At 36.1% G+C, this 27,232-nt stretch overlaps 1 protein-coding gene across 16 annotated transcripts in view; it reads left to right on the forward strand.

Annotated features, from left to right (window-relative positions):
- Positions 1–27,232, forward strand: part of LOC120542147 (protocadherin alpha-C2-like) — a 503,189-nt gene that overhangs the window by 159,964 nt on the left and 315,993 nt on the right. The window contains exon 1 of one of the 16 annotated variants that reach the window (XM_039774374.1): positions 8,707–10,805. The exons of 14 other annotated variants lie outside the window; for them this stretch is intronic. In XM_039774374.1, coding sequence (XP_039630308.1) covers positions 9,105–10,805 — 1,701 coding nt within the window. In that variant the 5' untranslated portion in view covers positions 8,707–9,104. Of the gene's footprint in view, positions 1–8,706; positions 10,806–18,151; positions 20,600–27,232 lie in introns of those variants that run through there. One more of the 16 variants, XM_039774339.1, reaches the window with a different exon arrangement.

Consider the following 27,232-nt stretch of genomic DNA (forward strand, 5'->3'; position numbering starts at 1 on the left):
AAATTTGCTTCTTGGACAGGAACATTTTGTTATGGATGTTTTTTTTTTTTTTTTACTTCTTTTACATAGTTTATGTACCTTCATTGAAGTAATACTTTATGCATCATATGTAAAATTATCAATTTATTAGCATTAATTAGTTGCCACAACACCATCTTTATTTTGGTATGCATGCCGCAATTTTGAGTGTTGGTTGTTCACACGCACTCTCAGGTTACCAGGGCTACTAACAGGATGTTGTGTCCTCATGATGATCACAAATGCACCAGTACTTAATAGCAGTCACGTGTCATTAGCAAATATCCAAGTTTTGGAAAGAAAAGGCTAATCATTAGTTTACTGAACTTCTGGCTTTGATTCTTGTACAACTTAGCTTACAGTTCTTGAGATCATATTTTGGCATAAATACATCCATCCATCCATTGTCTAACCCGCTGAATCCGAATAGGGTCATGGGGGTCTGCTGGAGCCAATCCCAGCCAACACAGGGCACAAGGCAGGAACCAATCCTGGGCAGGGTGCCAACCCACCGCAGGACACACACAAACACACCCACACACCAAGCACACACTAGGGCCAATTTAGAATCGCCAATCCACCTAACCTGCATGTCTTTGGATTGTGGGAGGAAACCGGAGCGCCCGGAGGAAACCCACGCAGACACGGGGAGAACATGCAAACTCCACGCAGGGAGGACCGCATAAATACATGTTCATGTTTAACCTCATGGTTAGCATTGGAAGCATTCCTTCAAGTCTCATAGCTCTATTGAGTTTTCAATCCTTTTCAATCATTCTTCTCTGCCTTGGCAGTTAGTAAAAGTTTTGCCTCAAAATAGGTGAATCGTAGATTGACCCAGGTTATCAAGCCATGATGTTTGTCAGTCTCATCTTGGCATTGCAGATGACTTGTGTGTTAATGGAATGTATCTACCTATGCTTCATACTTGCTAACTTTCCTTATTATATAGAGTTCTGTCAATTGCCATGATTACATTAGGAAATACAGACACTGTTGTAAATTTATTTTCTTTATGTTGCCATGTGCATTTGAACCATACAAAAACTAACTGAACCACTTAATCTATTATTTTGCAGCTTACAGCACAATGGGCATGATGCTTTGTTGACATATGTCTTACCTGGAGGCCAGTTCTCTCTGTTAGGTTTCTTGACAGAAAGCCAGTCATAGTAAAACCTGCACATGAACATGTAGAGTCAGGTTGCAGGCTTTTTGACTGGTTTTTGACTTTCTAATGCTGGGCCAACTCAGTACATAATTCCAAGAGAACAGCTTGAGAGTCTAAGTCGACTCATAAGTCAGTGGTCATCACAGAGAAAAAAAAAATCGGACTGGTCTCAAAAGCTTATTCCCTTTGTCAATAGCCATAGTCTTCAAGTAGCACCGTACAGGCTGTGTGTTGTGTCAAACTATTAAGCTGTGAATATTCTAAAGTGCCTGATACTTGGAGCTTTCTGTATGCATGGGGAGTGAATCATGCCTGTGTTTTTACAGTACTTTGCTTTCTTAATCCTGAGAACTGACATCAGGTAAAATACAAAAAAGTTCTTCAGTGCAAACATGCAGCATTGACTCTCTTAAAAAGGAACTATCATTGAGTCCATACAGCATATGTCATGTGAACATAGATAGATAGATAGATAGATAGATAGATAGATAGATAGATAGATAGATAGATAGATAGATAGATAGATAGATAGATAGATAGATAGATACTTTATTAATCCCAAGGGGAAATTCACATACTCCAGCGACAGCAGCATACTGATAAAAAACAATATAAAATTAAAGAATAATTAAGAATGAAGGTATAAAAGACAATGACTTTGTACAATGTTAACATTAAACTCCCCAAGGTGGAATTGAAGAGTCGCATAGTGTGGGGTCTCCTCAGTCTGTCACAGCAGTCTGTCGCTGAAGCTGCTCCTCTGACTGGAGATGATCCTGTTCAGTGGATGCAGTGGATTCTCCATGATTGACAGGAGCCTGCTCAGCGCCCGTCGCTCCACCACAGATGTCAAACTGTCCAGCTCCGTGCTTACAATAGAGCCTGCCTTCCCCACCAGTTTGTCCAGGCGTGAGGCGTTCCTCTTCTTTATGCTGCCTCCCCAGCACACCACCGCGTAGAAGAGGGCACTCACCACAACCGTCTGGTAGAACATCTGCAGCATCTTATTGCAGATGTTGAAGAACACCAGTCTTCTAAGGAAATATAGTCGGCTCTGTCCTCTCTTGCATAGAGCATCAGTATTGGCAGTCCAGTCCGATTTATCATCCAGCTGCACTCCCAGGTATTTATAGGTCTGTACCCTCTGCATTATGATCTCCCTCACATTATAATAATGACCCAGTGATAGGAATTGTGATAAGTGCGAGTCATCGTTTAGCTGCTTTAACTTCATTTCCTTACTTGAACAAAGGGATTGTTAATTCCCATTTTATCCAAAATGTTCTTTTTTGATATATCAGAGTTGCCATAAAAATAAATGCATTTTCCTGTCAAGATTTCCATGATAAATCCTGACTTTTGCATGGTAAGTTGCATATGAACATTTTGAGCCTGTTTTTATGCATAGGAAAGTTTTATAGTGGTTTCAGTGATAGTTGAAATATGCAGCATGCTTGTTAGGTTAAGGATCTGGTGGGTGAAGGTAAATTAATGAAACTATGCTAGTCATAACATACGTATGTATATATATATATATATATATATATATATATATATATATATATATATATATATATATATATATATATATATATATATATTATTTTGGGGGAGGGTTAAATTCATAAAACTAAACACCAGCTATGACACTTCATAAATCTATTTTATGTGTTTTTTTTTGTTTGTTTATTTATTTACTTTTGCCTGTTTTTTAAAACATTAGTATGACATTTGTAATTCCTGCCCATTTTTTTTTTTAATTAAACTTCCAGAAATATTAGTTTTTGCTTCTGCTGTCAGTAACTCATTTAGTTTAGTTTAGTTTAGCTTATTGCAATGTTTACAGAATTTTTTTACTTAACATCCAAACCATTTCCACTGTCAAACACCATAATCAATAAGTGTAAGTAGTTAAACATGTACCTTAATGGGAAACTTTTTGGTATCTCCTTATCCAAAAGAGATGTTTTCAAAAAGCATCCTGCAACCGATTGAAGAAGATTTTAAGGAAATAGATTGTACTACATGAATTAAATAGTATAAAGCAACATTCAAGCAAAACAGCATGAGAAATTACACTACACAGTATAAAGTCTATTTTATAGGACTTATTTTAAACATATAAGAATGTCATTGATTTATTGCGTACAGTAAATTACAGTATTCATTAAAGATTATGACATTCAGTATAGTTAGAGAAAAATGGTGATATCATTACAGGCATTTCCATCGGTGTCTGAGAAAAGTTAGCATATTTGGTGTTCTTTTCGATTTAAATTTTGATGTTTTGGGAATATCATAGTAGAACAGGGGTCCTCAATCACAGTCCTGGAGGGCCACAGTGGCTGCAGGTTTTTACTCCAACCCAATTGCTTAATAAGAAGCACTTACTGCTCAAGTAACACTTCTGCTTCACTTTAGTTGTCTCGCTCGTTACGATTTTGAACCCTTACTGCTTATTTTAGTCTTAAACAGCTATATTTTTGGTTTTTAATTGCTCCTAATTATCAATAACATGCAAATGACAAAAGAGACCAGCATTTCTCCATTTAGCTTGTTACCATTTACACCTGTGTGTAATCATGCACTATTGGGTTAAATTAAATACTCGGAAGGAAATTGAAGAGGAAAAAGTGAAGGACTGAGAATTACTCATTAATTGTAGCCTTCAAATCATTTGGATGATATCCTTTGAAAGGGAAAGAAAATCCAGGATATAAGAATTACCTGACATGGCAGAGTTAAAACACTAACAAGCAATGAAATTTAATTATTGGCAAGAATTGCTTTCTAATTAAGCAACTGGGTTAGAACAAAAACTTGCTGCCTTACTGCGGCCCTCCAGGACTGTGATTGAGGACCCCTGTAGTAGAACATATGTTGTATATGAATTTCAACAAATCTGAAAGAGTTAACAACTTTTACATTAAAAATCTTTGATTTTTCAACATTGGAAAACTTTTTCAAGCCCCAAAGACCAATTACATATGCAAGAGACCCTTCCCAAAATGGAATAGTTCTTTGTGAATGAATGGTTCCTCCAGGAATCACACAGCCCACTAAAGTTCCACTTTAGAAATATTATTTTTAAGAGTGTAGTCACCATTGCAGATCAAACCTGTTATTGTGATGCCATCAAGAAATACAGTATGCTGCTTTGGTTATAACTGCTGCGGTATAGAGCTGTGCCCAGTGACTGAAGTGGAGTCACATACTGCAAGAGCAGGTACTCAATGTTTAGTTCTGATATCTCAGTGGATTGGAGGAAGGGTCCCCCATTGAGTTTTTAGTGACAAGATAGTCTAATATGTGGTCATATAGTAATGGGGAGGGCCCCCCTTTAAGTATTCAGTGCGAACATACAGATACATTTGATGAAAGATTGGTGAGAGATGGGGTCCTTTCATGAAATTCTAGAACAAAGCATTTCAATCAGTGCTAAAGATTACTGCTTTTATGTGCCAAACACATCTAGTACACTGCTCTGAAAAATTGAGGAGTTCCAGTATTTTGTACTGCTGTATTCTGGCTTACTTCAGGCTGTACTGTCAAAAAAGAAGACTTGGCAGAGGTAATAAATAGTGTTGGGTCTTCAAGATGACTAGATGATGTTAAAAAACAACAACATATATTTATATAGCACATGTTCATACAAATGGTGTATCTCAAAGTGCTTTACCAGATGAAGAAAGAAAAGTTTATAAAAAATAAAATTAGGCAATACTAAATAACAAAGAATAAAGTAAGGACCAATGGCTGGGAGGACAGAAAAAACAAACTCCAGATAAGCTGGAGAAATAAATTCAAAATCTGCAGGGGTTCCAAGATCACAAGACCGCCCAGACCCCAGTAGGCATTCAACCTCATATAAATGATCTCAATCAGTCCTCATGGTTTTCAGGCTTCACGCAAAAGAATTAGATGATGATGGTGATGTGGACATTTGGCCTTCACTCAATCAATGTAGGGACTGCATGGTGCCTTGATCAGGTGGTGGTGGCAAAATCAGAAAAAGAACAGCAGAGAAAAGTAGGTATTAGTAACGAATGTGGAGTCATAATGAAAATGATAATTCAATGCATGTATAATTTATCAGGGTTACACTAAAATGTAGCTATGAGAAAGCCATGTTAAAATAAAGGGTTTTTAGCAGTTTTTTGAAGTGCTCCACCATATTAGCTTTACGAATTTCTATCAGTAAACTACTCCATATTTTAGGTACATGACAGCAGAAGGCTGTCTCACCAATTCTTAAGTTTGTCTATTATAATTATAAGCAGACTGTCATTTGAAGATCTAAGGTTATGATTTGGAGTGTAAGGTGACAGGCATTCTAAAATATAGGATGGAGAGAGATTATTTAAGGCTTTCTAAACCATAAGCAGTATTTTACAGTCAATTCTGAATAGCATGGGTAACCAACGTAATGACATCAAAACTGCAGAGATGTGCTCCGAGCACATCTCTCCAGATGATATTGTATTGTCACATTTTCCACAAAGTGTCCCACTGATCTCTTTGACATGTAAAGTGCAGTGAGTCCAAGCCATTGGTCTTATTCATATCCTTTCAATGGGTTTTCCTAGCCCATAAATGAGTGAAAATTCATTTTTCTATAGTCTATTCTGGACAGCAGCACTATGACAATTTTCTTAGGTAATGCAGGTTTGACAGGCAGGGCTAGTCAATACTTGAAGGCATCTGTCAACATGCAGGTAAGATCTGAGTTGGGTCAATGGAAACCTAAATGAAACAATTTGTGTTAGGAGGTTCATAATGTGTTTGGAACGCAATCATATTGTCTGATTGCTAGGCATGTGTTTTTGTTTTTTTTTTTAAGATTTCCAACACATTGTGTTTTTATATTTGGTGAAAGCTTTGAGGCCATAAAATTTACTCAATTAGCAAGTGTCTGGGATTCCACAAACTTTATTTATATTTTTCATTTATTCCTGTCATATAGCCTTTACAGCTTTGTTGCTTCATTACATTTCTAATGCAGTGTTTTTCATCCAAAAGAAAACATTTTAAGATTAAGAACTTTTTTTTTTTGCTTATAATATTGTTTTAAAATGTCAAAGTAAATATGTTTTGCGTCAACACCATTTTGTTTTTGACACGTCTGCCATATTTTTATATATTGACTTTGATCAGGTTGCCAAGAATTTCATCAAGTCAAGAGTATAAAGTTTAGTGTTGTTCAATTCCTGGTGTGTCCAAGTTTGTGAAAAAACAAGATTATCATTCTTGTTAGTGTTTCACTGTGATTTTTGACAATTAATTATTTTGTCAATTGAATATGATGTTCATATTATGTTATTGTTCTGGTTACATGAAATCATTTTTGAATTACACTCTTCTGCTGTGTTCTTTGATTTACAATTTAGGTTTCACATCATGGGCTTGTTTATTAGAGAAGTGTTTGTCTCTTAATAAAACCACAATACTTCTCCTGATTCCAATTTTATTTAAAAATTACTACTGCCCAGTGCAGTCAGTACAGATACACCTTGGTGTAGATTTTGTAGATTTCTTGAAATCGCAATCTACAATCTACAAAGCACCAATACCCAAACTATGAAGATAATTAAGTAATTAGATAATTAAGTTGATCAAGTAACTTTTCTCTTTCAATACTCACTGTAAATTCACAACAACATTATTATTATTATTATTATTATTATTATTATTATTATTATTATTAGTAGTAGTAGTAGTAGTAGTAGTAGTAGTAGTAGTAGTAGTATTGTTTTTGTTGTTTTACATCCTCAGAACCACCATCCATATGTAGTTAGATCCGTGAATGACTCCACAAATAGCCATGAATAGGAGATAACAGATTTGTGAAATACCAATGAGTTCCTACTTTTAAAAGAACTGTTGCTACGTACAATTATATAAGCTGGGTTCAGGTGGTCTTGCACTGTTAGTATCTTAAGCAGACTGCTACACATTAAAATTCTCTATTTTATCCATATGTTAGGAACCAAATTCCATATATAAAGTGTCACAGTTCCCAAAATGAAATAATAATAATTCTTTGCATTTATATAGCGCTGTTCTCACTACTCAAAGTGCTCAGCAATTGCAGGTTAAGGGTCTTGCTCAAGGGCCCAACAGAGCAGAGAGTCCCTTTTGGAATTTACGGGATTCGAACCGGCAACCTTCCAATTGCCAGTGCAGATCCCAAGCCTCAGAGTTCTGTAAGACACCACATAACCCAATAACCTGCCACAAAGGAACAAGTATTTTTAAGAGTGTTGTATTGATTTACTAACATAATTTAACAGTTCATATTTTTTACTTGATAGGGAAAAGTGACTGATCTTATGTGATTATGATTACTTAGATTCATATTTATCCTAATATAGTGATGACAAAAGTACTAATTTATTTAAAATCCTTCACAATGTCCGTTTAAAAGTTCTGCTTGGTGGTCAGTGCAGTATAAATTTGATAAATAGTAAGTAAAATGGAATTAAGATCACCTATTTTACAAATTGTTTACCATATGTTTCATTAATCTTATAGAATGCAGTTCATGGAAAATAAATGCATTCAGAAAAAAAGCACAAATCTTAATTTACCAGCAATATTGTATGCATCTATTTACAGAAAATGAAAAAAATGTGAAAAAAATAATTAAATAAATGCTATGTGATCTGTTATTTGTAATGTAAATAAAACAATCATAGGTATAACTAACTTTGTAGATGTTCCTGCAGTACAGTGGGCACCCTGAACACCCAAGAGTAAATTAGAAGAAGAAAAAAAGGAACTAGAGTATGTTTTCACCAGGTTTGAAATGAATTAAGGTTTTCGAGTGTTTTATAATATTTGTTGAAAATATCAATTCTTTCCTAATTGTAAAAATCAAAAGTAATTTATCAATAATCTGTATACTACACATTAAGTAATACAAATAGTAAAAAAAATGATATTTCTTTCATTTTTACTGTTATTTTATCAGCTTCATGTTTTTCATCCTGCACTTTCCAAAAGAAACGCAGGGTGTCACTGCCTTCCACCATTGCAATTTCAGAAAAAATCATTATTAACAAGTCCTGCCCATATCGCATCATTCCTTATTTTTTTCCAAGAAGAGAGTGCGCATTTCTCATTGTTTCTTCCGCTCAAAATTACGCAAATCTTTTGTATATGGACATATTTACAGATGGTATTATCCGAGTATAGATTTGCTTAATTACTTGGAGTACAGAGCGTGGACAAAGCCTTAAAAAAGACAACAATGAAACGATTATGTGGCTACAAGCAGATTATCGTTCATTTAACGTGCCTTCTGTGCTTTTGGAAAAATTCCTCAGCACAATTACGTTATTCTGTTGCAGAGGAGTCAGCGTCAGGAATGATTATTGGAAACATTATAAAGGATTTGGGACTGGATATTAAACACCTTGAAGGCCGAGGGCTTCGTGTGATCTCTGGATCAAAACAACAGCAACTGCAGGTAAATCACAAGACCGGAGCGCTCTTTATAAATGATATTATTGACAGAGAAGCGCTATGTGATAGAGAAAAGGCTTGCTTGTTAAGCTTTAAAATTGTTATAGAAAGTCCGTTAGAAATACATCAAGGAGAAATTGAAATAATAGATATTAACGATAACCCTCCCGTTTTTCCAGACAAAATAAAAAGCATAGACATTTCGGAATCCGCTGCTATTGGGTCCCGTTTCCCATTAGAAGAAGCCTATGATCCAGACTCTGGTGTGAATAGTTTAAAATCTTACCATTTAAGCCGCAACGATCATTTTGTTCTCGAAGTAGAAGAACGCAGAAAAACAGGTAAAATTCCTGTGTTGGTGCTGCAGAAAGCTTTAGACAGAGAAACGAGACAAAAGCATGATTTTTTGCTGTCAGCCATTGACGGGGGAAACCCTCCGAGATCAGGAAACATGAACATTACTATTACTGTTACTGACTATAATGACAATCCACCAGTTTTTGTTGAACAAATGTACACCGTAACATTAGAGGAAAACGCTCCTTTAGGTGCTCTTGTTTTGAAGTTAAACGCATCGGATATAGACGACGGCAGTAATGGCGATATCAGATACGCCTTTCGTAGCTCTGTTAAGAGTAAAGTGTCGGAATTGTTTCAACTGGATGATCACAGTGGAGAGATAACAGTGAAAGGTGTGATTGATTTTGAAGAGGAGGAATTTTATGAATTCGATGTAAAAGCTACAGATAGAGGACAAGTACCCCTTAGTAGCTACTGTAATGTATTAATTAAAATTAAAGACTTGAATGATAACGTACCCCTGATTGAGATAACATCCTTAACGAGTTCCCTATTCGAGGATGTAAAACCAGGCACAGCAATCGGAATAATTAGCATTACGGACCTTGACTCCGGTGTTAATTCTAAAATAACGTGCTCCTTATCCTATAAACTGCCTTTTGAACTGAAACCATCCCATCAGGAAAATGTGTACTCAATAATAACAAATTCGAGACTGGATCGGGAGTCTACATCGCAGTTCAGCATAACAATAATTGCCAAAGACTTTGGTTTTCCTTCACTATCATCTTATGAAACTGTTTTAGTAAACGTTTTAGATGTTAATGATAATCATCCCAGATTTTTACAAGACCCTTATGTGTTTTTCATCGAGGAAAACAATACTCCTGGAGCAGCAATATTTACAATAAGTGCAGTCGATGCTGATGCGAATGAAAATGCTCTCATTACTTACTATCTGAAAGAAAATGAAGTATTGGATAAACCAGTTGTGCCTTTTCTCAGCATAAATTCTCACAATGGACAAGTGTTTAGTTTTACATCATTCGACTTTGAAGAAATGAAAAACTGTAGCTTCAGTGTTATTGCTAAAGACTCCGGAGTACCACCCCTCAGCAGCAGCGTGACTGTTAATGTGTTTATCTTAGATAAAAATGACAATCCGCCAGTAATTGTATTTCCACTCACTACGAATGGAACAGCGGTCGTGGAAGAGATGATTCCTAGAAATGTGAAAGCGGGTCATATAGTTACGAGGATCAGAGCCTATGATGCCGATGTAGGATACAACGCTTTGCTTTCATTTTCTCTGGAAGAGGCCACTGACCTGTCACTTTTCAGTGTGGGGAAGTACACAGGAGAAGTTAAGACTTTTCGATCAATAGCCGAGTCTGATGTCAACGTACAAAAGATGGTTATACTGGTGAAGGACAGTGGGAGCGTTGCTTTCTCTGCTTCTGCAACAGTAATTGTAACAGCAACTGAGAACACAGAAGCGCACGCTTTGGCTGAAGTTAAACGCTTCACCACACACGAGGATCAAGAGAGTAACGTGACATTTTACTTGATTATCGTTTTGAGCTTGGTGTCCTTTTTATTCATCCTCACTATACTTACTCTGATTATCTTCCAATGCCGCAGAGCATATCACCGTTTTTTACATAAAAACTATTTAGGTGACACGAATTACGTAGAGGTCAGCGGATCTCTGTTTCACAGTCACCAGTACCAGACAGCAGATAAACGGTTTGTACTGGTTGGACCAGAAGCCAACAGGCATTCCTTGGCTGATGTGGGGAGTAATGGAAATAGTCTGATCATTTCAGATGACGGAATTAAAATTGCACAAATGGTGAGTGATCTTTACATTAGACCAAAAAGTACCAAACTGTTGATTGTCGTGTTTTTTTTTTTGTTTGTTTAACGCTTTGATTATTTATTAGTTGATTTCCCTTACATATAGGATATCAGCATATATATTTAAACAGATCAGGTTGCTATGTTTTATGATTCTTTGTTTTCTTGATGGTAATTGTAAACAACGTATATTTAATAATTTTTGCAAAATAAGTTACAGTTGTCTTCCAAAAGGATAGTATGTTAATTGTCAGTCATTACGCTATTGAAAATTTATAATTTATTTGTCGATATCCAGTTTCATTCATTCATTCATTCATTCATCCATCCATTACCCAACCCGCTATATCCAAAATACAGGGTCACGGGGGTCTGCTGGAGCCAATCTCTCCATTTTTCCTATTTGGAAATGGAACCGAAAAACATTCTAAATACCCGTAGAGGCACAAATGCATATTATTTATTTATTTAAAATCCAATGTAGAAATTCCATTGTAAAATTCTGAATGTTGAATACAGACAAGTACAAAATAGGCAGAGTGCCCCCCCCCCCAAAAAAACAAAAAACAAAACACCTCAAACACAACAGAGCAACAGTGCTGGGAGGTTCCCACAATGTAGGTTCCCACATTGTCATTGCAGCACAAACTTCATAAAAATCGCAACAGAGCAATTTTTTTTTTTTTTTTACAATTAATGGCTCAATGTGGAATCACACAATCTAATAAAAGGGTTTACTTTTAGATCCATTATTTTAGGAGTGTACTCATTATTGCATATCATCCACATTGTTGAGGTGTCACCAGTAAATGGAATGATTTAGTTTTAACTGTTATGCTATGTAGCTGAAGACTTAGTGGTGTTTGGTTTTCAAGTTGGTTTTTACCATGAAGCAATTTCTAAGCAGTCTACTACACTTTCTCAAAAATATGATTACAGCATTGGACACTCATAATTGTTTGCATTGTGTATTTCAGCCTTTGTTTGTAGCCAGCAGTTAAAAACAGAGTGTTGTCCAACGTGGTTATCTTCAATTGAACAATGCATAAAGCTGTCTTGCTTTTACTGAAGTCTTCTGGTACAGTTAGGGCAACTTCCAATTGAATGCTTTTGTAGGGTAATATGAGCAAATTTGATTAGAAAATTGCATTAAGTCCAAAATAGTTCATTAATGTCTTCACATGTTATTTCACAAACTACAATATCATCCAGTTGAGTTTTGAAGGTTGTCAATGTCAGAATATTTGCTAATTAATTTCACGCGGTCTTTTGCGAAGAAAACTTTTATAATGCATCTGTAAAGGATACGTTCATCCTAGTGTTTCAGGAAAAGAACCACTTTAATAATAACAGATGGTATTCACCATACTAATCCTGTTTTCAATTGTGAACTATTTGCTCTTTTTTAACAAGTCAATCTCAGATTGTGTAACCTGATGAAGACAACTCCTTTAATATTTACTTCTTTAATATTTCTTCACAACTAACAAATTCTCATCCAAGGAAAAGTCTTGTCACTTTTCTCAATACTTTCTTTATTACTGTTGTATCTTTTTCACAATACAGAGACCAAACATTTACTAAGAGAGTTCTTCTAATTACTGAATAGCACTTTTATGGCTCTCGTAATAAGAATGAAACTCCGTTTGCAGTGGAAATTATTATATTTAACTGAATGTACTGAATGTACATTTTTTTAAATGTGTATTCCTAGAGAAATGAGCAGTGACCTGCTTGGAGTACACTGCTCAGAATAGGTCACAGAACATGCACATTCTTCATATCATACCCATTAATTCCAATATTTCTGTACAGCATAACACAATTTATGCAGTGAAGGCCAAAGAGCATAAGGAAAACAAAGTACATGTCAGCTATATCTTTGACCTTGAGAATGTAAATGGAACCATACAAAACAGAAATGTGGGTCTTTTACAACAGAGATCTTAACTAAACAAAACAGATCTTTTGCCATCGATACCAACGAGATGTAATTTGCAACTTCAGCAGTATTACAAGGAACATACCAATAATCATAGATAAGGCTGTCTCTGCAAATCTCCCTAATGTACAGCTGCATAAGAAAGCAAAGACGTACCTACCTTCTGTTACAGTTATTGCTGTAGACATTAACATCAAGTTGAAAGGAGCTAAGGAACTCAATTAATATAAAGACCTAAATACTGAGGTCATCAGAATATGGAATAGAAAGATGTAGGTAGTACGAGAATTGGAGGTAGCACTAGGAATGGTCAAGAAAATGAAAGAAAAAAAATCGCCACATCCTTCCTTCTGAATGTTACGTGGAGAAGATTGCATTGATGGGCACAGTACATATCTCCAAAAAGTGTCATGATCTGAGTTGTATTTTACATTTTTGCATTTCTTTCTTGCTGTTTAAAAATAATCCCTTTCATTTTGTGTTTTTGATGTAGGTGTCATATAGGCCTCTTCTTGAAATCTCAATTTGCAATGCACTGCAATGACATAACCCATAAACTCATAATGTACAGATGAACTACTAATACTACATTATTATTATTATTATTATTATTATTATTATTATTATTATTATTATTATTATTATTATTATTATTATTATTATATCCTCAGCATATGCATTAGTTTATTTTGTGTCTGCTAATTGTCCCTGTACTTGTGTGTTTGTGTGTCTGCCTCTGTGCTGACCTTAAAGTGTTTGCTCTGGCTGTAGGGTTAGGACCCATACATTTTAAATTAAACAAACTTGTATTATTATTATTATTATTATTATTATTATTATCCCGGATTATTATTATTATAATTATTATCCATCCATCCATCCATCCAACCCACTATATCCTGACTACAGGGTCATGGGGGTCTGCTGGAGCCAATCCCAACCAACACAGGGTGCAAGGCAGGAAACAAACCCCGGGCAAGGTGCCAACCAACCGCTGGGCACACACACACACACACACACCAAGCACAGACTAGGGACAATTTAGGATTGCCAATACAGTATACCTAACATGCATGTCTTTGGACTATGGGAGGAAACCGGAACACCTGGAGGAAACCGACACAGAGACACAGACACAAGGAGAACATGTAAACTCCATGCAGGGAGGACCCGGAAGCGAACCTGGGTTTCCTAACTGCGAGGCAGCAGCGCTACCCACTTTGCCACTGTGCCGCTTATTATTATTATTAATTTTAATTGGACTAAAATGTTGTGTCTGTTCCATTCATGTAATTTGATTGAAATGCCATCTCACATGGTTATGTGGTACCAAGTTTGAATTGCTTCCAATTAATCTGTCTCCTTTGTCATTATTGATGACAAAATATGTAATGGGTACAATCCGAGTCCTGATCTATTTAGTTTGAAGTACCACATTTATCTTAATAAAGGTGCACCTGTGTTTAGCCAAATCTTCATATAGGAGGTGAGAGTTATTGTTCAGTTTTATATCAGCTAGATGAGTGACTGCTGTTCAACCAATTCCTGTTGACATCACCTGTACTAATGCCCTTTATGATGATGATGATGAATAATAATAATAATTTTGAAATTAAAGTGGAGACCTATTACATAATTAACAAGGTAGGAAACAAACCCCGGGCAGTGAGCCAGCCAACCGCAGGGTGCACACAAACCCATACACCCACACACCAACCACACACTAGGGACAATTTAGGATCGCCAATGCACCTAACCTGCATGTCTTCGAACTGTGGGAGGAAACTGGAGCACCCAGAGGAAACCCATGCAGATACGGGGAGAACATGCAAACTCCACGCAGGGAGGACCCGGAAAGCGAACCTAAATGCGAGGCAACATCGCTACCCACTGCACCAATGGGACACCCTAATTAACTTACTTAATTAACTAAATATTTATAACATTTCTAAAGAAACTGTAGTGTAGAGAAAACTGTATCTAAAAGAAACGTTAGTCTACCTGTCATGTTATTTAATTTTGAATTGGTCAGGTATAAAATCTCTGGGCACTTTCCCTTTATTAATGATATAATTAATTTTGTAAAACAAAATAATCCCAGGTTTACAAGAACTTGTTGCCATGCAAAAGAACCTAAAAATGTCTCTAGACTTATTTGCCACTGTAATGTACATAACAATCAAAAAAGCAATGTAGGAAAAATAAGTAGAATGTTTTTGACCCATTAAGTCAATCTCTCGATTTTTATCCCAATTCAAGACAACCATGACATACATCTACACCAAAATTATAGTATATTGTCTCAAAACAACATCTCAAACTGTTTTGTACTAATTGTCAGTTTTAATTTGATTACTTCCACTTTCTAGTGTTGAATTTAAAGTCTTCTGTTTTACAATGGAAGTACCAGCACAAAATGCAAAACTATGTTGCTCTCCATGGTGCTGCTAGGCATACGGTAAGCAGAGACAGATGCTGTATGTTGAATTTGAGACATTTTTTTTTTTTAAATCCTGTCTGATAGGTTTGTGGATACAACCAAGGTTACCCCTGACATAAGTGTAAATATAGATTTGAGATTTCCACAGCTGTCATATATATTATTATGTATGTGTGTGTATATATATATAAATATATATATATATATATATATGTATATATATATAAACACTATGCATCCAGTTTGTTAAACAACTTTCTTGTTTATTACCCAGATGTAATGGTTAATAAAACTTTAATTTCACTGATGCGTCTTTTTCCTATAATGTCTCATCATAATAAAATATTAGCTAATGAAATTAATTGTGTTAAGCAAATTAATGAAATATTTCATAAATATCCATAATTGTATATATTAACATAGTTGCTCTACTGTAAGGTACCCTGTTTCAACAGTTAATTTTAACTTAGTTTAAAAGCAAATAATGGGCTAGGAAATGTAGAAAGCCAAAGTAAAATAGAGCAAATAAAAAGCATGGAAATTGAATTAAGATGTATGCTAAAAGCTAAAATATCCTCGCAGCAATTTGTAAAATTACACCGAAAAAAAAAAAAAAACAGTTCAGGCAAGTGGACTGATTAAGTGGAATCTTATGTTAACAATAAAATTCGACTTCTTAGAATTAAAAGACAGGAATGAAAAATAAGGGTAATGTGTTAACAACAACGATATTCTATTTGCCGTTTGGTAACAGAAGGATAGTTCAACTTTAAAAGATTTTTAAAACAAGCATTATTTGTTTAAGCATTCAACTTTACTGTGTAGAACAGAACTACTGACATGGCTAAAAGCATTTATGTACAGTATTTAATTGTAATGACATACTAACATTAGCGAACAATTCATGTTTTTTTCTAGAGAGAGAAAGTGAAAATTAATTACTTCTTAATTATCTTCTCTATTTCTTTGTATAAGTTAATATTAATTACCCTTTAATTATAATTTATTATGGTAACACTAAATATTGATATAAACTGCTCAAAAAAATTAAAGGAACACTTTGAAAACACATCAGATCTCAATGGGAAAAAGAAATCCTCCTGGATATCTATACTGATATAGACTGGGTAATGTGTTAGGAACGAAAGGATGCCACATCGTTTGATGGAAATGAAAATGATCAACCTACAGAGCCCTGAATTCAAAGACGCCCCAAAAATCAGAGTGAAAAAATTATGTGGCAGGCTAGTCCATTTTGCCAAAATTTAATTGCAGCAACTCAAAATTGTACGCAGCACTTTGTATGGCCCCTGTGTTCTTGTATACATGCCTGACAAAATCGGTGCATGCTTCTAATGAGATGACAGATGGTGTTGTGGGGGATCTCCTCCCAGATCTGGACCAGGGCATCACTGAGCTCCTGGACAGTCTGAGGTGCAACCTAGTGGCATTGGATGGACCAAAACATAATGTCCCAGAGGTGTTCTATTGGATTTAGGTCAGGAAAGTGTGGTGGCCAGTCAATGGTATCAATTCCTTCATCCTCCAGGAACTGCCTGCATACTCTCACCATATGAGGCCAGGAATTGTCGTGCACCAGGAGCCACTGTACCAGCATAGGGTCTGACAATGGGTCCAAGGATTTCATCCTGATACCTAATGGCAGCCAAGGTGCCTTTGTCAAGCCTGTAGCGGTCTGTGTGACCCTCCATGGATATGCCTCCCCAGACAATCATTAACCCACCACCAAACTGCTCATGCTGAATTATGTTACAGGCAGCATAATGTTCTCCATGGCTTCTCCAGACCCTTTCACTTCTGTCACGTGCTCAGGGTGAACCTGCTCTCATCTGTAAAGCACAGGGCACCAGTGGTGCATCTGCCAATTCTGGTATTGTATGGCGAATGCCAATCGAGCTGCATGCTGCTGGGCAGTGAGCTCAGGGCCCATTTGAGGACATGGGGCCCTTGGGTCACCCTCATGAAGTCTTTCTGGTTGTTTGGTCAGACATTCACACCAGTGGCCTGCTGGAGGTCATTTTGTAGGGCTCTGGCAGTGCTCACCCTGTTCCTCCTTGCCCAAAGGAGCAGATACTGGTCCTGCTGATGGGTTATGGACCTTCTATGGCTCTCTCCAGCTCTCCTAGAGTAACTGCGTGTCTCCTAGAATCTCCACCATGCCCTTGAGACTGTGCAGGGAGACACAGCAAACCTTCTGGCAATGGCACGTATTGATGTGCCATCCTGGAGAAGTTGGACTACCTGTGCAACCTCTGTAGGGTCCAGGTATCGCCTCATGCTACCAGTAGTGACACTGACTGTAGCCAAATGCAAAACTAGTGAAGAAACAGTCAGAAAAGATTAGGAGGGAAAAATGTCAGTGGCCTCCACCTGTTAAACCATTCCTGTTTTGGGGGTCATCTCATTGTTGCCCCTCTAGTGCATCTGTTGTTAATTTCATTAACACCACAGCAGCTGAAACTGATTAACAACCCCCTCTGCTACTTAACTGACCAGATTAATATCCCATAAGTTTCATTGACTTTATGCTATACTCTGATTAAAAAGTGTTCCTTTTATTCTTTTGAGCAGTATATTTTGAAATTATCCAAAGTGTAACTTTAAATGTCACGGAGGTCAGAAATAATATATGAACAAGCGATCAAACAATACATACATACATTCATACTTACATAAATAAGGTGTTGTTTTGCCCTCCCAAAAACATACCTTAAATTACATTTTGCCACAGTTTTATTTGCTTATTATTCCCCTGCATTTCCAAAAACGAACACACGGTGTCACTGCCTTCCAACATTTTCAGTAAAATTATTTTCAAGAAGTCCAGCCCCTAATGGATCTCCTGATGTTTTTTTTTTTTTCTTCAACAACAGTGTGTGCATTTCTCATTGTTCATTCTGCTCAGAAACGAAGAAAGTCTTTAGGTTTTTTGACATCTTTACTAGTGGGAAAATCCTAATATATGTGTGTAATTACTACGAGCAGCACAAGTGGAAAGGCCTTTTTTAATACGAAAAACATGAGACGATTGCGTGGCTTCAAGCGGATTTTCTTTCTTTTAATGTGCTTTCTGTGCTTATGGAAATTTACGTCGGCACATCTGCGTTATTCTGTTGCAGAAGAGTCAGCATCAGGAACGATTATTGGAAACATTATGAAGGATTTAGGACTGGATATTAAAAATCTTGAAGGTCGAGGGTTTCGTGTGATTTCTGGATCAAAACATCAGCTGCTGCAGGTAAATCACAAGACCGGAGTGCTCTTTATAAATGACATTATTGACAGAGAAGCGCTATGCGATAGAGACAAGGCTTGCGTGTTAAGCTTTAAAATTGTTATAGAAAATCCGTTAGAAATACATCAGGCAGAAATTGAAATAACAGACATTAACGATAATTCTCCTGTCTTTCCTGTGAACATAAAAACCCTGGACATTTCAGAATCCACTCCTGTTGGATCTCGCTTCCCCTTAGGTGCGGCCTATGATCCAGATTCCGGATTGAATTCTTTAAAATCTTATCAGTTAAGCCGTAATGATCATTTTGCCCTCGAGATCGAAGAACGTAGAAAAACAGGTAAAATCCCTGTATTGGTGCTGCAGAAAGCTTTAGACAGAGAAACGAGACCAAAGCATAATTTTTTTCTGTCAGCAATCGATGGCGGAAACCCACCGAAATCAGGAATCATGAACATTACTGTTACTGTTACTGACTTTAATGACAATCCGCCAGTTTTTGTTGAACAAATGTACACCGTAATATTAGAGGAAAACACACCTTTAGGTGTTCTTGTTTTGAAGTTAAACGCATCAGATTTAGACGATGGCAGTAATGGCGATATCCGGTACTCCTTCGATAGCTCCGAGCAGAGTAAAGTGTCAGAATTGTTTAAATTGGATGATTATAGTGGAGAGATAACAGTGAAAGGTATGATTGATTTTGAAGAGGAGGAATTTTATGAATTCGATGTAAAAGCTACAGACAGGGGACAAGTACCCATGAGTGGCTACTGTAATGTATTCATTAAAATTAAAGACACAAATGACAATGCCCCCTTGATTGAGATAACATCCTTAACGAGTTCTATATTCGAGGATGTGAAGCTAGGCACAGCAGTCGGAATAATTAGTATTACAGACCATGACTCCGGTGTTAATGCTAAAATAACGTGTTCCTTACCCAATAAGCTGCCTTTTGAACTAAAGCCGTCATATCAGGAAAATGTGTACTCTTTAGTAACAACTTCGAGACTGGATCGGGAGTCTGTATCTCAGTATAACATAACAATAACTGCCAAAGACTTGGGTTATCCTTCTCTGTCATCATTTGAAACTGTTTTAGTTAATATTTTAGATGTTAATGATAATCATCCGAGATTTTTACAAGATCCTTTTATTTTCTACATCGAGGAAAACAACACACCTGGAACATCAATCTTTACAATAAGTGCAGTCGATGCTGACGCGAATGAGAATGCTCTTATCACTTATTATCTGAAAGAAAATGAAGTCTTTGAAAAAAACATTGTGCATTTTCTTAGCATAGATTCTTACAATGGACAAGTGTTTACTTTTACATCCTTCGACTTTGAAGAAATGAAAAACTGTAGCTTCAGTGTTATTGCTAAAGACTCCGGAGTACCACCCCTCAGCAGCAGCGTGACTGTTAAAGTGTTTATCTTAGATAAAAATGACAATCCGCCAGTAATTGTATTTCCACTCACCACGAATGGAACAGCGGTTGTGGAAGAGACGATTCCTAGAAATGTGAAAGCGAGTCATATAGTTACGAGGATCAGAGCCTATGATGCCGATGTAGGATACAACGCTTTGCTTTCATTTTCTCTGGAAGACGCCACTGATCTGTCACTTTTCAGTGTGGGGAAGTACACGGGAGAAATTAAGACTCTTCGATCAATAGCCGAGTCTGATGTCAACGTACAAAAGATGGTTATACTGGTGAAGGACAGTGGGATCATCCCTTTTTCTGCCTCTGCAACAGTAATTGTAACAGCAACTGAAAACACGGAAGCGCACGCTTTGTCTGAAGTTAAACGTTTCACTATAGACGAGAATCGAGAGAGCAACGTGACATTTTATTTGATTATCGTTCTCAGTTCTGTCTCTTTTTTATTCATCGTCACTATACTTACTCTAATTGTGTTCCAGTGTCGCAGAACATATCACAATTTATTCAATAAAAAGTATTTTGGTGACACAAACTACGCGGAAGTTAGCGGATCTTTGTTTCACAGTCAACAGTACCACACTGCAGAAAAAAGGTTCGTTCTGGTCGGACCAGAAGTTAATAGACATTCAGTGGCTGATGTGGAAAGCAATGGAAATACTCTCGTTATTTCGGATAATGGGATTAAAATTGCACAAATGGTGAGTACCTTCAGCTGAGTATTTGTGTTTCGTGTTATTTTTCATTTTAATTTTTGTTAAACTCTTATGAGACACAAACACTTTTTTTGCTTTAATAAATCATCAGTTAATGTTTTAAACAAAACAGTTAGCTGAGATTTTTTGTGATACTTTACCTGCCTATTTGTTGGTAATTGTGAACACTCTGGGTATAATTACAATATTTTTTGCTTTAGAATTCTCATTTGTTTTCCAATAAGCTAACGTGGCCATTCCCGTCATTAACAGAAATCAATCATTTGTTAAGTAAACCTAACTGAATCACGGTTCCACACAATTAGTATGAGTAGTTTTAAAATGAAACACGTCCAAGTAGGTTATGCTCCAAGTTCAAGGAGGTTTTGCTGACACTTTATAATACAATGACAAGGTCTCATCTGGAACATTATACTGTTTTGGTCTCCAGGCTACAAACATGACGTTGCATCACTGGAAAATGTCCAAAGAAGAGCGACTAGGTTGATAGGGTTACAGGAGAATGAATTATAAGGAAAGAATTAAAGAGCTGAGCCTTTTCAGTTTAATACAAGACGATTAAGAGGTGACATGATTGAACTGTCTAAAATTATGAAGGGAATTGGTGCAGTATATCGAGACTGTTATTTTAAAATGAGTTCATCAGGAACACATGGAGACAGTTGGGAATATTTTAAGGGTAAACTTCTCCACGTTTGGAGGTTTTTCTTTACACGGAGGACTATAGACAAATGCAGTAAGTGACCAAGTAATGTGGGTGACAGTACGACTTTAGAGACTCTGAAAACTCGACTTGATGTTATTTTGGAAGAATTATGCAGATAGGACTGATTCGTTTTGCTGGGTTGAGTAGCCTGTTCTCATCTCGATTGTTTTAATTTTCTAATGAAACATTCTTGAAGTCGATATATTCACTTTCAGAAAATATAAAATAATTAAGGTAATTTCCAGGAAACCAAGGTTAGATAAGCAAAAGAAGTTCCCATCATTTATGGGGCCATGCAGGAAAACACATATAAAGTTATGAAAAAGACCAATGGCTTAGACCCACTGCATTTGACATTTCAGACAGTGGAACACTTTTGTGGAAAATTAGACCATAGATTATGATCTAGTCATCATGAAAACCCAACACTACTAGCTCTGTCAAGTCTTGCTTTTTGACAGTATAGCCAGGGCTTGAAGTAAACCACTATACAGCAGTAAGGAATTTGGCGCTCCTCCATTTTTGACAGCTGTGTACCAGAAGTGTTTGGTACATAAAAAACAGTAATTATAAGCATTGGAATTCATAATCTATATCTTGGTGCTAGAATTTCAAGAAAGGACCCCATCCCCCACTAATTTTTGATCAAATGTATGTGTATGTTCATATGGGATACTTCAAGGGGGACTCTCCCACTCAGTATCTGATGACATATTAGTCTATCCTGCCACTAAAAACTCATTGGGCGACCCTTCCTCCAATCCACTGAGAAATCAGACCTGAACACAGAGTTCTTGCTTCACTTCAGTCATTGGACACAGCTCTATACCACAGCAGCTATAACCAAACCAGCATATTTCTAATAAAAAGGGCTGATCCGCAATAATGACTATACACTCTTAAACTTAATAATTCTAATGAATTAAAAAAAAAATGTCTTTCTTCAGAATTGAACTAACCAAATCACCTTCATTAGGCTTACATTAAATATATGTAATCATTTTTTTGGTTTGTTTTTTTAGATGAGAATATTTTTTTTCTTAATCAAGGATACTTTTTTGTCAATTAATCCTCCTTAGTCTTTTTTAACTACATATCAAAACCATTTTATTTTTTTATGTCTCTAGTGTTTCGCCCATTACAATATCGTAAACAAGTTCTGCTGTGGTTGATTGCACTTTTTGTGGAATCCTAAAATCAATTATAATGTTTTACTGGAAAACAAGGAAAATATGCTTTTCTAACACACAAGGGTCAATAGATTAAAAAAAAAAAAAATCTTTACTCATTTCACAACTCTGTGAAGTGCCTTGAGCATGGGAAAGGCTCTATATACATACAATGTATTATTATTATTATTATTATTATTATTATTTTTATTATTATTATCATCATCATCATCATCATCATCATTTTCCACAGCTACAAAAAAAATATCATGTTTGGAAAAAAGAACAAAATCAAAAGTCTTTATCTTTCTTTTCAACTCTGCAAAACTGTGGGTGTCCCTTAGAACATGTTGTCAACAAAGAGGGTAAAGATTAAAGCAAAATCTCATTGTATATGCAAATATGGAATTGGCACCCATATAAAACTCTGTTATTTTAAGGTAAATAAACATAACTTAATTGTGTATAGGGAAAATAAGAATAACATATTTTGAGGACTAACAAGTGTTAATTTTGAATAAGAATAGCATAAAAAGTGACTAACAGCAACAGTCCCTGAGATAAATTGCACCTCTAGGGTGACATCTAAAAAGCTGAACTCATGGAAAAAGTTAAGTAATGCCACCATACACAATTTTAAGTTAAAGTAACTTAAATTACATACCTAAACTTATCATCCCCATTAGTTATTTATTTTAATGTTGCTGACATTTAATTTAATATTTAAAGTTTATTTTCCTTTTTTTGTAAATTATTGTCATTGTTTGTTGAAAACAACATTCCATGCAATCATGTCACATTTAACAAAACATAATTCAACCACTGGCTGAGGGAAACAGACCCAATAACAAGAGCAAATGCAAAAAAAGGAAAAATATGATTTATTTTCCTGTGACCTCATTAATTCATTCATTCATTCACTCAGCACAGACAAATTCCCTACTCTTCATTTTGGTTTAAACCTATTAACTCCAAAACATAAGGCAAGATCCAAATCAAGCAAAGTATTGTTTTTCTTTTTTATAATGTTTGCACAATCAAAGCTATAAGATACAGTAGAACATGGAAGTCATTTTCACTAATACATATTGTGTAATGGAGCAGAAAAACACTCTAAAAACCCATCGAAATATCCAAGCATAAAAAATACAGTGGTGTGAAAAACTATTTGCCCCCTTCCTGATTTCTTATTCTTTTGCATGTTTGTCACACAAAATGTTTTTGATCATCAAACACATTTAACCATTAGTCAAATATAACACAAGTAAACACAAAATGCAGTTTTAAATGATGGTTTTATTATTTAGGGAGAAAAAATCCAAACTTACATGGCCCTGTGTGAAAAGTAATTGCCCCTTGTTAAAAATAACCTAACTGTGGTGTATCACACCTGAGTTCAATTTCCGTAGCCACCCCCAGGCCTGATTACTGCCACACCTGTTTCAATCAAAAAATCACTTAAATAGGAGCTGCCTGACACAGAGAAGTAGACCAAAAGCACCTCAAAAGCTAGACATCATGCCAAGATCCAAAGAAATTCAGGAACAAATGAGAACAGAAGTAATTGAGATCTATCAGTCTGGTAAAGGTTATAAAGCCATTTCTAAAGCTTTGGGACTCCAGCGAACCACAGTGAGAGCCATTATCCACAAATGGCAAAAACATGGAACAGTGGTGAACCTTCCCAGGAGTGGCAGGCCGACCAAAATTACCCCGAGAGCGCAGAGACGACTCATCCGAGAGGTCACAAAAGACCCCAGGACAACGTCTAAAGAACTGCAGGCCTTACTTGCCTCAATTAAGGTCAGTGTTCACGACTCCACCATAAGAAAGAGACTGGGCAAAAACGACCTGCATGGCAGATTTCCAAGACGCAAACCACTGTTAAGCAAAAGAACATTAGGGCTCGTCTCAATTTTGCTAAGAAACATCTCAATGATTGTCAAGACTTTTGGGAAAATACCTTGTGGACTGATGAGACAAAAGTTGAACTCTTTGGAAGGCAAATGTCCCGTTACATCTGGCGTAAAAGGAACACAGCATTTCAGAAAAAGAACATCATACCAACAGTAAAATATGGTGGTGGTAGTGTGATGGTCTGGGGTTGTTTTGCTGCTTCAGGACCTGGAAGGCTTGCTGTGATAGATGGAACCATGAATTCTACTGTCTACCAAAAAATCCTGAAGGAGAATGTCCGGCCATCTGTTTTTCAACTCAAGCTGAAGCGATCTTGGGTGCTGCAACAGGACAATGACCCAAAACACACCAGCAAATCCACCTCTGAATGGCTGAAGAAAACAAAATGAAGACTTTGGAGTGGCCTAGTCAAAGTCTTGACCTGAATCCAATTGAGATGCTATGGCATGACCTTAAAAAGGCGGTTCATGCTAGAAAACCCTCAAATAAAGCTGAATTACAACAATTCTGCAAAGATGAGTGGGCCAAAATTCCTCCAGAGCGCTGTAAAAGACTCATTGCAAGTTATCGCAAACGCTTGATTGCAGTTATTGCTGCTAAGGGTGGCCCAACCAGTTATTAGGTTCAGGGGCAATTACTTTTTCACACAGGGCCATGTAGGTTTGGATTTTTTTTCTCCCTAAATAATAAAACCCATCATTTAAAAACTGCACTTTGTGTTTACTTGTGTTATATTTGACTAATGGTTAAATGTGTTTGATGATCAGAAACATTTTGTGTGACAAACATGCAAAAGAATATGAAATCAGGAAGGGGGCAAATAGTTTTTCACACCACTGTAAGTATTTTCACTTTCTTGTGTTCAAAGTTAAAATTCTGAAATGAAGGCAAAAAGTTCAACACATGCATATAAAACAAAACACAGTCCCAAATTCAAGGAAATAAAGTATTAATCTAAAAAAATAAATAAATAAAATTCAATATTTGGAAGAACATATTTTAGAAGATCACACTGGTATAAAACCTAATCCCACAGTTAATCAATCAGTAAATTAATTAATCTTTATAATACCATTTGTACAGCACACCGTCACATTGCCTTTTATTGGTGTTTCAATGCAGGGTATTTAGATGAACAAATTTAGAGCAAAGCTAGAGGCAGTATGTAACATTATGGGCCAATGCCAGCATTTCTAGGAAAACAGTTGACCTAACTATGTGTTAAAAGACAGTTTTAATGACTCATTCACCGGGGTTCTCAATTATAAAACATTGTGTGGATCTGAGCATGAAAGTATGCATACACTAAAAATCAGGAAAATGCATATGCCAAACAAAAATCACATTTTTAAAACCTGGTGTAGGCAAATTTTTATGCCATTTACTGTTTATAATTCACAATCATCTTGTAAATGTGCATATGTGAATGTGCCTTGAGCCCTGGCCAATAATCACTTTGAAACAATCATATATGGATTATGCTAATAAACATTGAACATATGCAGTCATGATGCTGTAAACCTCCTTTCGCCTGATGCATCCAGTCACCGCATGGCTTTGAAACGCCTCTCACATCTGCACCCATCTTTCAGGTAAAGATGTAAGGTAACAAACAGTCTCTGAGTGAGTAGCATCTATCACTTTTCATGTGCAATGACGTAACTGCTGTTAAAATGAATACTATAGTCATGTGAAATACTTAGGGTTTAACTAGTTTCCTTACCAACAAGCCAGTCATGATGTACAGCATCCTCAGCAAGTTATCATCTCTCCAGATTATATTTTATTGTCAAATTTTCCAAAAAGTGTCCCACTTATCTGTTTGACATGTAAAGTGCAGTGGGTCTAAGCCATTGGTCTTATTCATATAGCCTTTCAATGGCTTTTCCTAGCCCCATAAATAAATGAAAATTCATTTTCTTATATTACCTTGGTATCCTGGACAGCAGCACTATGGCGATTTTCTTAGGTTATGTAGGTTTGACAAGCAGGGCTAGTCATTACTTGAAGGCATCTGTGAGCATACGGGTAAGATCTGTTAAAGTTTATCAAGTTAAAGTTTATCAGGGCAAGCTACTCTTTGAGTTTTTTCCTTTCTTTTTGTTCCTGAGCAAATCACGTTTGCTAAGTTTGGTCAATGGAATCCAAAACAAAAGCACTGGTGTTAGGAGGTTCACAATGTGTGGAATGCAATCACATTGTCTGGTAGCTGGACAGAAGTTTTTTTTTTTTTTGAAGATTTCCATCACATTGTTTTTATATTTGGCAAAAGCTGTGAGGCTATAAAATTTACTCAGCAAGTGTCTAGGTGTCCACAAACTATGTAGTGTTCTACTTTCAAAAGAAGACATTCTAAAATTTTAACTTAAAAAAAAAACAAAATGACAACTAAGGGTGATGTATGCATGTGCCACAAAACTTTTCTACTTTGCATTTAGCAATAGAAGAATTGTTGATCTTTAATAGATTTTAAACATATGGTGTGATTGGTTTAAGCATTCTACTTTAGAATTGAATTACTACAATAGCTAAATTCATTATTATTATTATTATTATTATTATTATTATTATTATTATTATTATTATTATTATTATTATTTATTTTTGCATTTTTAATTGTCTCTTCCAAATATGCCAAAATGTTTCTTTATAGTGATTCCATAGGAGAACCTTTTCAGATTCCCCAAACCACCATCCATGTGAAGGTTATGGAGGGAACCTTTACTTTGTTAGATCTGTAAATGGATTCATAAATAGCCATGAATAGAAGATAACAGATTTGTGAAATACCAATGAGTTCCTACTTTTTAAAGGATTCTTGCTACA

This window comes from Polypterus senegalus, chromosome 13 (genome assembly GCF_016835505.1).
Source record: "Polypterus senegalus isolate Bchr_013 chromosome 13, ASM1683550v1, whole genome shotgun sequence".
Lineage (NCBI taxonomy): Eukaryota > Metazoa > Chordata > Cladistia > Polypteriformes > Polypteridae > Polypterus > Polypterus senegalus.